The following is a 14,456-nucleotide window of genomic DNA, read 5'->3' as shown; positions in this document are numbered from 1 at the left end:
CTTACAGTAAACCCATTATTTGGGACGACTAGGGCTAAACTGGACGATGCTGAGGAGGAAATACTATTTGTGGACATCACTGTGTATTTTCCTCCAGTGGCTTCACAGTTTTTCCTTTAAAGGATGCAAAATCAATAATTTTAAAAATATACTTTTACTTTGTATTATTCTATTCTATCTGTTGAAGTGAAGCCCATAGGATGCCCACTTCTGGCAGAGGAATCCAAGTTTGAGGCAAGTCCCTTGCAGCAGTAATGCGTAGAAAAGCTTAAAATCCTGTGGGAATGGCCCCTGTGCAGCAAAAAAGATTCACATCTGGAGCCAAAGACCGGCAGAAGAAAATCGCTGTGTTGAGGTTTTCACAAAACGAGGCCACGTCTGCCTGTGTTGGGCACTGCTCCACCCTGGAGAACTGTGGTGCTGGTGGTTACACTGGTAATGGGCTCTATTTTGGCCCCGCTGCATCACATTTTAGGAACAAGCCTGCCATTTATTGTTTTGCACCACACAGCATTTCATATCAGCACTAATTTTAGAGGAGATGAAAAGGAAACAGATAGTATCTCTCATCGCTACAATTTTTCATCCATCTTAAGGCAAAACAGTGAGGTCATATTCTCAGCACTACAACCTTCACTAAGAGGACCTGCCAAAAATTGCAAACATGCAGTTTAATATTAGACCAAATTAAAAAATCAATTAATTTTAAAATACATTTAATAAAAAAGGTATTTAAGAAGGTAAAAAAAATAAAAGGACTTCTTTGTAGCTCTTTATCAATGTTCATTAAGCCTCCATGTAATTTCACCTGCTTTGTCAAAGTCTGTTATCTTTACATAGGGACAATTCAAGGCCACAGCATCAACATCCGCGGCAATTCCTGTTTGGAGCATCCATCCAAAACACAACCAGAGGTGTTATTTCATTCACTGAATTCTTAATTATTGGCAGTAAACTTCGGAAGATTAACTAGGTCAGAAACAGAACCCACAGTTTTCTTCTGACATTTGTTTCTTCTTCTAATGCCTTCTGCCGATTTATTATTTAAGACACTAAAGACGGGGAGGTTTAGCTGTGTGTTATGAAATGTAAGCCTTTTGGATTATCTTAATGACAGTTAAAGATATAGGAAGGAAACAATATAGAAAAAATATCCTTTTTTTTTTTTTTTTCCAGAAAAGCTGAGTTTTTGATGTCATAACACAGTACAGCTAAAAGGAAAATAATCTAAAAATCACATTTGCACACAATGTTCCTTAGGAGAATCCTCACTGTTAACAGTGTCTCCAAAGGCAGTGGTCCAAATAGCATGATACGAAATCATTCAACTTTCCCACACTACTTACTGTTAGTAATTATTATTAAGGAAATTTGTAGCACAGTAAATCTGTAAGATCCTTTACAGCAGTCAACACATCTCATCTGAGATGAGTCTCCTACCTTAATGTAACATTTTGAGTCTCAATGAACAACTCGTTCCCCACATCACGCGCACAAAATTCCCATTGTAACAGCACTGATTGCAAAGTCCTCATTGAAACCAATTATGATGGCAGGATGTGGAGCCTTCAGAGCATTCCTCTTATGGTAAATCCTTACTGAGATAGCCAGTCCCAGAGGACGATGGACTTATGTGTGTTAGATTCACATAATTACGCAACCTTCCTTAACACCATTCAGAGGACCGAGTCACACAATGGTTGTACCTTGAGGTCCCTGTGCACGATGCCCATTCGGTGCAGGTAGTAGACGGCATCCAGGACCTGTCGGATCAGGGTGCTGGCGTCCTTCTCAGTGTAGAAACCTTTCTCGACGATGCGGTCAAAAAGCTCTCCCCCCGACACTCTGGAAAACACGACAGGATGCAAGTGTGAGAATTTTCTTTGAAACACGCTTTCTACCTCACTAAAGGATGACCAAGTCCATGCACTAGCCACAGGCAGTCTGAGCACACGTCTGTCTGTTGCTCTGGGAGATCTCCCACTGCTCCAGCAAGCACTTGGGTTTGGTTTTCCCATAGTCCAAGGACTGGTTATGCTATAATGGAAAGTAAAATCCATCACACACAGAATCATAGAATAGTTTGAGCTGGAAGGGGACCTTCAAAGCTCATCCAGTGCCACCCCTGCAATGAGCAGGGACATCTTCACCCAGATCAGGTTGCTCAGAGCCCCGTCCAGCCTGGCCTGGGATGTCTCCAGGGATGGTTCATCCACCACCTCTCTGGGCAACCTGGGCCAGGGTTTCACCACCCTCATTGTAAAAAATTTCTTCCTCATGTCCAGCCTGAATCTCCCCTATTTTAGTTTAAAACCATCACCCCTGGTCCTATCACAACAGGCCCTGCTAAAAAGTCTGTCCCCATCTTTCTTATCAGCCCCTTTTCAGCACTGAAAGGCCACAATAAGGTCTCCCCGGAGCTTCTCTTCCCCAGGCTGAACACCCCAGCTCTCTCAGCCTGTCCTCCCAGCAGAGCTGTTCCAGCCTCGGGTCATTTCTGGGGCTCCTCTGGCCCCTCTCCAGCAGGTCCATGTGTGTCCTGTGCTGAGGACCCCAGAGCTGGACCAGCACTGCAGGGGGGGTCTCACCAGAGCGGAGCAGAGGGGCAGAATCACCTCCCTGACCTGCTGCCCACGCTCCTTGTGATGCAGCCCAGGATACCATTGGCTTCGGGGCTGCCAGCGCACATTGCCGGCTCATGGCCGATCTCTCACCCACCAGCACCTCTCAAAGACTCCCTAGAACTTGCAGAGGGAAGCCACAGCTCCACCCCAACAAGAGCCAAGGGAGCAGACACTGGTTTTCATGCTGTCCCACACTAATGAACTTCATACAGGTGAATTTGGTGTGTCCTTCCTGCTGGTGCTGGCCCAATGGGGTCGTGGGGCTCCCTACTAGCACGATCCCTTGGGGTTCACTTTTTACTCTACCAACCAAGCCTTGGGTTTTGCCCTGGGCAAATGGTCCCCTTCTGCTTTCCCCACCAGTGAGTGAAATTCATACGGTAGTTCCTGCCAGTACCTATAGAGTGTCAGTTCATTAAAGGACTCTGGGTCTCTGGCAATTTTAAATGCTCTCAGAGGTCCCCCCCTTTACCCACACATGTACGTTCATTTGTCACCAGCTACAAACTCTTTAGGCAGAGCACGGCCTCTGCCTGGCACTGGTAGCAGACAGTTATTGATGAGGGAGAATAGATTATCAGCGCAATTAATCACCAGATGACACAGACGAGCAAAGGATTCCGCAGCTCAAAGAGGAAAGAAAATAAAACTTTGACATCCCACTATTTAATGTCTGTTATATTATGCTTTTCCTCTGCCCTGCTAGAAATAACACGTTCTGAACCCAATCTTAAATAAAGAATGGACACATTAGAACTCCCTGGAGGAGTATCTGGGGAAGCAAAAGAGGAAAGAAAAGTCTGAGTAATTGAAATAATAAAACTGTCAGGAAAAAACTGCCCTACTATGGTAAATAAAAGATTTCCATTTTAACAAGCAAAACCTATTAAAAAATAAAATGTATGCAATATGTTTTTTTCAGTAAGCTGCACCACTTAGCATATCGTAAATAGCACAGTAAAACTTTCTTTAAAAACAAACCTAACAAAGGGAAAATAATAAATGATTACAGTCATTAAATACATATGGACTCAGAGCCTGCCATTATATGAACACTAGGTAATTCAGCCACAGCCACTCCGAGCAATAATCTGCTTGAATAATGCCATGAAGTCACTTCCTAGGGAAGTTTGGAGCCTGAATGGAAGAGAAGGCTACTGCTAAAAATGAACACGTTCAACGGTAAAAATGAAAAGCAACCTTGGAAGAAAAAAACCCCAGCTAACAGATAATCCTCCTATTAAGTGCTAGGCAAACAAACCAAAGAGCCTGCTAAAATATTGGCATTGAATAGAAACTCTGCAATGAAAGTGAAGTTTACCCAGGGTCTGAAGTCTACCCAAGAGACCCCTGGCCACATCAGCATCCAAGGTGCTTGCTGCTGGCAGAGGGGGCTGGAGCAGCGGTGCTGGGCTGATCGTGGGGTGAGAAGAACACCCAGGTACTGAATTGGAGAGACTGTGACCAAGGCACAGCGGGGCAGGAGACACGGCAGGTAGAGGCTGCACCGGCAGAAGTGCCAGCACACAGCAACCTGCTCTGAGATGACACCCTGAACACTGCACAGAAAAACTTGAATTAAACCCCTTCCTTTCCTAGCTTATCACAACAGGAGCTGTATTTCTCATATATATAGGCAGTGTGGCCAGCAAGCCTAGCAAAGTGATCGTCCGCCTGTACTGGGCACTGGTGAGGCTGCACCTCGAATCCTGGGGTCAATTTTGGGCCCCTCATGACAAGAAAGCCCTTGAGGTGCTGGAGCAAGTTCAGAGAAGGGAACGGAGCTGGGGACGGGGCTGGAGCACAAGTGTGATGGGAGCGGCTGAGGGAGCTGGGGGTTCAGCTGGAGAACAGGAGCTGAGGGGAGACCTTCTGATCTCTGACCTGCCTGAAAGGAGCTTGGAGCATGGAGGGGGTTGGTCTCTTCTCCCAAGCAACAAGTGATGGGACAAGAGGAAATGGCCTCAAGTTGCACCAGGGGAGGTTCAGATTGGAAATTAGGAAAAATTTATTCCCAGAAAGGGTTGTCAGGCACTGGAACAGGCTGCCCAGGGCAGTGGTGGAGTCACCATCCCTGGAGGGGTTTAAAAGATGCGTAGATTTGGTGCTTAGGGACATGGTTTAGTGACAGTGTTGGGTTAACAGTTGGAATTTATGATCTTAAAGGTCTTTTCCAACCAAAATGATTCTATGATTCTATGATATCTACATAGGGTATTGCTCTGAGACCCTCTCAGCCCTACCTCCTTTGCTGGACCCATCGCCTTCCGTGCCAGGGGAGAACAAACACACCTCTGCCTCGCTGTTCACTGAAGGCAGTTTTATTGAATCTGGCTCCTATTAGCTCACTGTCTTTTTATATTTCCCCTGCAGCCCTTTTGTTTCCTGTGGATTGATTGCACTGAAAATTGAGCCCACGCAGTAATTAATATGACTGAATACAGCACATTTCCCCATGAAAATGCAGTGCGTGCTGTTTTGCAATTTCATACAGTTACTTTTGTTATATTGAACTGCTTTAGTAGATACTGATTTATATCATGTGCTTTCCCGCACAAGGACTCTCTCCTTCGACATTTGCAGAGAATACTTCCACAAAACTTTTTTCAGCAAAATGACTAAATTTCCCTCCTGCCAGCTCACTCCCCATCCCCCTTAAGGCCTCATTCTTTAATCGAAAGCTTTTCTTAGTCAAATTTAGTCCAGTGGATCTACTGTACCCAGGCTCAATCTGTTTATAATTTTATTTCAACACATGGAAAACACTCACAACCTCTTAAATGATGCATTGCAAACCAGAGCTTAATCCAAGGACTGAGAACGAGCAGATGATAAGTTCATAGCCACTTGCTTATTCAGAGTGTCAACAGCATCCCAGGTGCACACAGAGAGTTGAGGGGGGCCTGTGGTCCTATTTATTTGTGTGGTGACTTTGTGTTATGGCATATGGGATTTACATTACATGTTTGCACTCACCTATAGAGTCTTCTTGCTGTGGGCAAGAGTCATGGCTGGGGTTCCCTCCCAGGGATGCTCTGCAACTCAGCACCCAAGGTCATGGCTACTTTCCATATGGAGCTTATGTTCATATGGCTTTTCTCTTCCAAAATAGGGTTAACTCAACCATAATGTTATTTGGAATGCTGCTCCCTGTATGGTGCTCAAGAACTGACACAAGTCAATGCTGTTCCAGGAGCAAACCAGCAAGGGCAGCTGTGGGAGAGCACCTGAACTCTAAACCCATGGTGGAGATGTGGCTTTTGTCTAAAGCTGGTCTTGATCCCAGTCCCTCTGCCCTGCTGAGACGGGACTGGGCATCTTGCTCTGAACAGACCTGGGCACTCACAAAGCACTGCTGAAGTTTGTTCCAGTCTTTATTATTCTGGGATTTTTTTTCTTTAATGGCAGCACCAGCTTTGTACTCTCTACAGCAATTTTGAACGGTGCACAGAAGGCAGAGTTGAAACTGCAGGCACTAAAAGCAGAATTAAGTCTTTGTCTTAAAGAAATTTGAGACAAAATTTTCTGCCCAGAAAGAGAGAGTAGAAAGAATTTCTTATCAGTGGAAGAGGACTGCTCCTGTCTCGCAGCTGGCACCAGCTCATGGAGCTGGACACCCTGTCCCAAATATCAGCACAAGGAACCTTTTTTCCCTGCTGCAATCAGAGTGGCATTAGCCCTGCCCAGAGACTCAGAGCTGGGCAAAAATCAGCAAAGCCGACAGACCTGCCTCTTCTGCAGAGATACCTGCTGGGGCCACCTGCAGAGCATGTGTGGCTCCATCACTTGGTCCTTGCTCAGGCACCAAACAGTGGCTCTTCCTTGGTTCACCAAAGGGTGTGGGGAAAGGCCAGCACTTGGAGAAGGAGCTAAGCTGGGTGTCCCCGTCACACATGGACATCTCTGCGATGTGCCCTGGCCACCTGATGGGAATCACTTCAAAACAATGCTTGGAAGATTAATTTAGTTTAAAACCAAACAGACGAACAAACACCAACCAAAAATCCAAAACACGCACATAGACAAACCAAAACCCACAAAATAAATAAGAATAATTTTGACTTCCACTACATCTTTCGCCTGAGGCTATGTGCCTTTAGCTCATGCCACTGACTATCAACACAAGGAAGGCCAGAATAAACATAATTTCAATTTCCTCATGGCAGGAATGAGAGAAACAACCAGGACATACAGCAATGTCCTGTTCCACAAGCCCTACTCCACTAAGAAAGATGCATTGCCATCAAACCCATTTCGCAGAGGGCCAGTAGGACACAGCTTGACCATATGAAAAAAGAAGCACTATCTGCAGTTCCAAAGGGGAGACACAGATTGCACTCTGGTTCCAGGTTTTCCTGAGATAAAACTTTATGGATTTAGTGTTTTGTTAAGGACATTTTGTGTATTGATCATGCAGATGATGCAAATCTTTCAGAGGATCTACCCTGGTGCTGGAATTTGCAATAAACTCCTACAGTCCTCTGGTCTGGGGTCAGCGACAGAAAGTCTGCCCAGCTCTAACGAAGACGAACAAGGAAACAGAGAGAGATGTTAAAAACAGAGTGTCCATTGCTATATTTTTAATCTGTTTGGTTTGGAATTTTGTGGGGTTTTTTGTTTTTTGTTTTCTTTCCCCTGGCTGGATTTGAAGATTTTGCCTCTTGTTTCTTCCCAATTTGGTGTTTAAATGTAGATCCAAACCTCCAGCACAGGCTGCCACACTGAGCGTCCCAGTTTAGGACAAATTTCAAAAAACTTTGAAAATGCCAATGGTTTTTGCCTATATGCATAAGCTACCTTGTTATTTGGGCTGTGCACATATACTGTTGGCTGAATACCCTCCACAGACAGTAAAAAAGGACCTTGAAACACCCGGCAATCCTCATTTGAAGCAAAGGAGAGGTCACTCTAACACTTCTAATAATTATTAAGGCTCTGTTCAAGGGTTGGTGTCAGTCCTTGTCAGTACAGTTTCTGTATTTTTGCCATTTCTAATTTACAGACATAACTTGGGAGACATGGAAACATTTCAGGATTAATATTACACCCTTACATTAACACGTTTCACCATCAAATTCATCAGGAAGGAGCCAAACTGACAAACAAAATGAAAACAACCCTGCCGCAGGTAAGGGGAAATTATGTGATCAACCTTTTTCTAAAGCAGTACCATCAGGAAAAGAGGAAGAAAAGCTTTGATTAAGGATGATCACCAAACAAAAGCTCCCTTGTAATTTAAGACTCCTAAACTCCTAAACGAAGAGTCAATCTCTCTGGATTTCTGATGTTTTTGCCAGCAGTGTGAAACCTGCACCCACACGCTGCAGGTGACTCTACCAGGTACCCACCAGATCATCACCACAGCTGCCTGGTGGGGTCAACCCTACGTATGTGAGCCTTCAGGTAAATAAATACATGCATAAAAGAACGAATAAATGCTGGAATTAAAAAAGGCATTAGTCATATATTGATATTATTGTATTCATGTTACCCTTTCTTTCTCTTGCTGGTACCATCTGTGTGTACAGATAAATCCTCTCATTTATCCACCCTTGCATCGCCCACTGTTACCAAGTGTAGGAACCCTTCTTGTTTTAGGAGCGTGATAAATAACACCCTTTGAAATATCGCTTTGACTGCATCGCCATTTGGCAAAATATTGATGTTTTTCCCTTTAGGAGTACAGGCTGGAATTGCTCTGGATTGTTTACCACTTGATGGTTTAATTGCTTTTTATCAGAAGTCTTATTGATGAGCTCATCAGCGGTGGATTTACAGAGAATCCCATCAAAGCTATTCACAGCTTGTAGGATTTTCCCTCCAGAAACACATGAAGTTCATCTGATGCTTCACAGCAGCTCAAGCCATGATCCTGGGTTAGAAGAACTTGCTAACATTATTTAAACCTGCAAATTAGAGATGCCTAATGAAAAAAAGGGGCTGATTTCAGAAATGTGGAGCAGGAGACATCCCAGGCCAATATGAAAAATAGGTAAAATATGAGCATTACCCTACAACTGTGAACAGCTCACGGATCAGAAGTTACATGTTCACAATTTCCTACAATCTAAATCAGAAAAAACCACATAATTCAGCCCCCAGGGCACAAAGCTGGAAGTGTGAGGTGAGATAAGAAAGACGGAATGGACTGTTCCTGGGAAGGTCTGGCTTTGAGTATTAGTTTTCTCTAATGAAGGAATTCTTATTAATACAAATATTTCCATTAAAGAAAAATATTTTGAATTTAATGGAGGGCCTTTCTGTTTGGCTTTAAGCTTCCTCTGCATTGTGAAAAAGCATGAGAACCAGGGAACGAACCTGGCCAGTTCACTGTTCGAAAGGAAAGAGAAATTGGCTGCCCCAGTCTCATTGTTCAAACAACTTAACACATGAAAAGAAAACGAGTAAACTGATTAATATATTTTAGACCCAGAAAGGAACATTATGATTATCCAGCCTGACCTTTTGCAAACATAAGTATGTGATTAAAATTCTCCTTGTGCTGGTAATCTAAGGTGTTAATCAGGCAGGGACAGATATTGCTATAGAAATACTCTAAGTCCTGCAGAGGTTTGCCTTATTCAGAATACATCTCAGAAAACTGCAGCAGCTTTCTCATTTGCAGCACGTCATAAAATATTCAGCCTGAACAAGGCAAGGACTTTCCTTGTTATTGTAGCTTTAAATCACCTACCTTAAAATCTGACGGTAACATAAATATATGCTCCAAGGCCACCAAAGAAAGGACGCGGGATTAATTTTGGCTTATTTTTCCAGAATACAGGTGTGTGAATGTGGTAGAGAGGGGTGGAGGGGCGTCAGCGTCCTCTCCTTTGATGGCGCTGTTCAATGCAATGTTGCTGTGGGATTTACTCTGTGGGCTGATGGTTCCTCAGCCCTTCGTCACCACTGCGATGGTGGCTGCACCAGAGAGCTGCCCCCACACCCTGAGGGGTTGCTTTGGAAAAGTTTGGGAAAAAAATGGTATGGTCATCTCTCAGAACCAAACTGAGCAAACTACGACAGTTTTTTCCCTGCATTAAAAGCTTCATGTGACATTTGCTGAGCAGCTGTAGTGAGACTGTACTTTGGAGAACAGGCTTCTGTTTCCACTGGGACAAGACCCATCTCTGGAAAGCTCGGCTCAGGGATATAATGTAGTTTGGCAGTTAAAATCTTTGGAGACAACATTTTCCTTCACAGAATCCCTACTGCGGAGCTCTTTTGAGGTCCATCATTTTTTGAGGTCAATGCTGTTTTGTTTTATTCAAAATTTTATTCCATATTCAGATATTCAACATTGTACTCAAAATTTCCCCTGGTTCCATCAGCGTCAAAAAGTGTGACAGCACTAACAGCAACCAAATGACAAAGGACCTCAGGTTTTTAAGTCTCTTCTGGCTAAATCTTACCGACTGACAGCTCATGACAGCCCTTCAAATGCCAGCAGCCCACTTGCCTCCATCTATGCTTGTTCCCCCAGGCAGCGGCACACGGAGGAGACCCAGTACCTGACACCTACAGCAACGCTCCCTCAGTTTCATAAATACCACTATTTATGAAGCACGTATCTGTAGTAAAGCAACCTGCACTGATAAACCCACCATGCAATCAAATCCTAAGGAATATCATAGCGAACTTCACATCTCTAGCTCTCTGCTCAGGTCCACGAACACCATGATGGGCAGAAGATAGGCACAACTTTTTCCCACTTTTCTGAGCTCTTACAGTTTGATTGGCATGTCCACAGGAGGCAAGGAATCATCTATTATAGTATTAGCAGCTTGGTCACACTCAAATGTGCTCCCTGCCGTTTTAAAAAAAGACCTATGAACATATATGTTGGTTATTCGGCCTGTTTTTCTTCATGGCTTTGCATTAAATGAAAAGGCAAAGCTGAAGCTCAGCAATGATGACTTCCACCTATGCCCGTTGTATCATTAGTTCCAAAGCTTTGATGTCACCACATGTGAATCCATACATACAATGTGTTTACCACAGGTTTCACTGTGAAAAGAACCCCAGCATCTTGAAAAATGTCATTAAAATATGCACAGTATGAATTAGATTTAGTTTTAAAGAAGCAATTACTCCCTGATTTATTCATTTCTTTACATGAGACATCAGTAAATCACCCCAAGCACAATCACTCTTTCTCATATATATGTATATTTACATATATGTGATTTTGTTGTCTCAACCTTTCTCACTTTGTTTCTAGAAAACAGAAAAGTAGAGCTCTGTAGACAAACCACCACACAAAATATGTTTTCCACTGTCTGAGGGCTGGAACAATGTATTTCCTAACTGCTGTCATTTTCCTCCAGCTCTCCATAAAATAAGCGGATAGTTAAAATCTGGAGGAGATTCCTCACCTGACAGCAATTTAAAAGTAGGTCATGTTTCAGCACTAATAGATTTGGTTTGTTTTCCTTTTGACTTGTTTTCCAATGGAAACCAACCTCAATGTCCTGCCAGCATTAGCTAGGAAGAACAGACCTAAAAATAATGAGAACCAATGTAACTGAAAACGGATACTGTAGATTATGCAATGTATAGTAAAAAATTATGAAATACAATGAATACAGAACTAAGAATTGTCCTAAATACAAAAAAGGACCACCGAAAAGTATAGTAAAGTCACACAACTGGAGCTTAAACAGCCCAGATTTTCTGTGAATAACACTCCTTTTTCTGAGTCTAATTTCCACATGCTTTCTCACAAGTAAGTTTGCAGGAACATGTCATTGTGGAAACAGCTGATGTTAAGTCAACATTGGGTGACACTTCTCTCAGTGCAGAAAGAGCTCTGAAGCTCCTTGTATCATCTGTATCTCACATAAATTCTACTTACTTTTTAGCTTTTCTATAGGATGTACAATACCTGGAGGCTTTTGAGTTGTCCCTCTGTACTGGATGAGCACAACCAAGACGTATTTTTTGTGAACCAAAGAAGGAAATGCAGTCAAGTGGTCAAGATATCGTGTTGAAAATATCAACTTGTCCAAGCAGTTGATAGAAACAATACATTGGGAGCTAAATATTGAAAACGAATAGACCAACTTAACTTTAAATGATATAGATGTCGTGTTTTATCAAACTGTTACAACTATATATACATTTAAAAAGTCACTAATGTGCTCTTCAACTTTTGAGAAAGTGTGAAGAATTGATAGAGAAAAACACAAGATTCTAGTTGTTTATAATAAAGTATTTCTCAAGAAATCTGCAAGTAACCATGTAAATACAAGGAAAAACCCATTTTATGGGTTATATAACCCGTTATATAACATCTACAAAAATCAAGAAATAAATGTTGGTGTTATCAAGGACAGTTCCTTGAAATGCTCTGCAGCCACAAAAAAGCAAGCAGAAGGTTTGGGAGAAAACTGAGTGCAAAGGAGAAAATAATTTGTCCTCCTGAACATCCATGGTACACTCACACCTTCAACATTTTTGACGAAAGTTCATCTCACCCAGTCTTGCAAGTCTACAGAATAAGCACCCATCTGAGAGCTACCACCCTCATCTCCTTCAGCTAACACAAAGAAGGAGGCATTTCTGGGGCATGATGCTGCTAAGGGCACACTTCAGGATGTGAGGAACAGAAATGTCCACTTCTGTGCTCATTTAGACAAATCCCACCACGATGACCTTTACGGAAAAGAGTGCTGAAGACGCCTTGGCCAAAAGCGTAGTCAAACTTGTCAAAGTTCAGAGAAGAAAAACAAGCAGCACCGAAGAGCTTCTCCATGAAAAGAGAGATCAAATTTACAAAGAAAGAGATGACAGAGGGGATACAATAGTGCTCTATAAAATCGTGGAAGAATGGAACATGGGAAAGGGAAATATAAGGAATTATTTCACAACATAGATGAGAAATGTGGGACCTAATGAAATTAGTAGGTGGTAGATTTAAGACAAAAGCATTTGTCTTCTGAGGAGCAATCCTCGAACCAATGAACCTCTGGTATGACCCAATAAAATGGTGCTCAAGTTCTTATGTTTGTGCTCATTGAATTAATTATTGAATTATTCACTCAACTCTGGCCTGAATGTGCATACCTACATTAAGTGAGTCTTTTGATTCATTCACTTAAGATCTAATATGACAGATTCATAGATTTTAAAGCCATTATGATAATCTAATCTGACCCCAGACAAAACAAAGACTGTACAATTTTTGCCTTGGATCCACAGCTCCTGGCTGGACAAAAGACAATCATTTAGCAGTGTAGCCAGGCTTGACTTAAGAAGATACCACTAATCCCTTGTCTGCTTTGTCCAGTGGTTAATTACATGCGCTAATTACATTAAGGTTTTCTCCAATGATAATTTCTTATGTCCTGTCATTGGATCCCTTTCAGCACTACCTGCAGAATCTTTAGCCATATTAAAGTAACCTTACTCTTTTCAGGTTTTGGTAACTTCATTTTTCTTCCTTATATCTGATGTTTCTCTCTTAAAAAAAAAAAGATTACATCCAACAGCTACTTTCACAGTCTCTGTGAAGAGATAACTAGAAGCTGAGCTTATATACAGAGATCACAGAATCACAGAATCATAGAATGTTAGGGATTGGAAAGGACCTCAAAGATCATCTAGTCCAATCCCCCTGCCAGAGCAGGAACACTTAGGTGAGGTTACACAGGAAGGCGTCCAGGCGGGTTTTGAATGTCTCCAGAGAAGAAGACTCCACTACCTCCCTGGGCAGCCTGTTCCAGGGCTCCATCACCCTGACTGAGAAGAAGTTTCTTCTCAAATTTAAGTGGAACCTCTTGTGTTCCAGCTTGAACTCATTACCCCTTGTCTTACTGTTGGTTGTCACCGAGAAGAGCCTGACTCTATCCTTGTGACACCCACCCTTTATATATTTATAAACATTAATGAGGTCACCCCTCAGTCTCCTCTTCTCCAAGCTCAAGAAACGCAGCTCCCTCAGCCTTTCCTCATAAGGGAGACGCTCCACTCCCTCCATCATCTTTGTTGCCCTGTGCTGGACTCTCTCCAGCAGTTCCCTGCCCTTCTTGAACTGAGGGGCCCAGAACTGGACACAATATTCCAGATGAGGTCTCACCAGGGCAGAGGAGAGGGGAAGGAGAACCTCTCTCGACCTACTAACCACCCTCCTTCTAATACACCCCAGGATGCCATTGGCCTTCTTGGCCGCAAGGGCACAGTGCTGGCTTATGGTCATCCTGCTGTCCACCAGGACCCCCAGATCCCTTTCCCCTACACTGCTGTCTAATAGGTCATTCCCCAACCTATACTGGAACCTGGGGTTGTTCCTGCCCAGATGTAAGACTCTACATTTTTCCTTATTATATTTCATTAAATTTTTCCCCGCCCAACTCTCTAGCCTGTCCAGATCTCACTGGATGGCAGCACAGCCTCTGGTGTGTCAGCCACCCCTCCCAGCTTGGTGTCATCAGCAAACTTGCTGAGAGTACACTCAATTCCCTCATCCAAGTCATTGATGAATATATTGAATAATACTGGTCCCAGTACCGACCCTTGAGGGACTCCACTAGATACAGGCCTCCAACCAGACTCCGCCCCATTGACCACGACTCTCTGGCTTCTTTCCTTCAGCCAGTTTGCGGTCCACCTCACTACCCGATCGTCCAGTCCACACTTCTTCAGTTTAGCCGTGAGGATGCTGTGGGAGACAGTGTCAAATGCTTTGCTGAAGTCAAGGTAGACCACATCCACCACTCTATCTTCATCAATCCGCCTTGTTATGTCTTCATAAAAGGCTATGAGGTTGGTCAAGCACGACTTCCCCTTGGTGAAGCCATGCTGACTGCCCCTGATGACCCTCTTATCCTTGAT

General features: G+C 43.2%; 1 protein-coding gene across 2 annotated transcripts in view; it reads right to left on the bottom strand.

Moving 5' to 3' along the window:
• CAMK1D (calcium/calmodulin dependent protein kinase ID) overlaps positions 1-14,456 on the bottom strand; it is a 233,182-nt gene that overhangs the window by 49,385 nt on the left and 169,341 nt on the right. For both annotated transcript variants that reach the window (XM_065627004.1, XM_065627005.1), the window contains exon 4: positions 1,707-1,845. In XM_065627004.1, coding sequence (XP_065483076.1) covers positions 1,707-1,845 — 139 coding nt within the window. The remainder of the gene's footprint in view (positions 1-1,706; positions 1,846-14,456) is intronic.

The sequence above is a fragment of the Caloenas nicobarica genome, chromosome 1 (assembly GCF_036013445.1).
Source record: "Caloenas nicobarica isolate bCalNic1 chromosome 1, bCalNic1.hap1, whole genome shotgun sequence".
NCBI lineage: Eukaryota > Metazoa > Chordata > Aves > Columbiformes > Columbidae > Caloenas > Caloenas nicobarica.
This window is presented reverse-complemented; position numbering and strand designations above follow the sequence as displayed.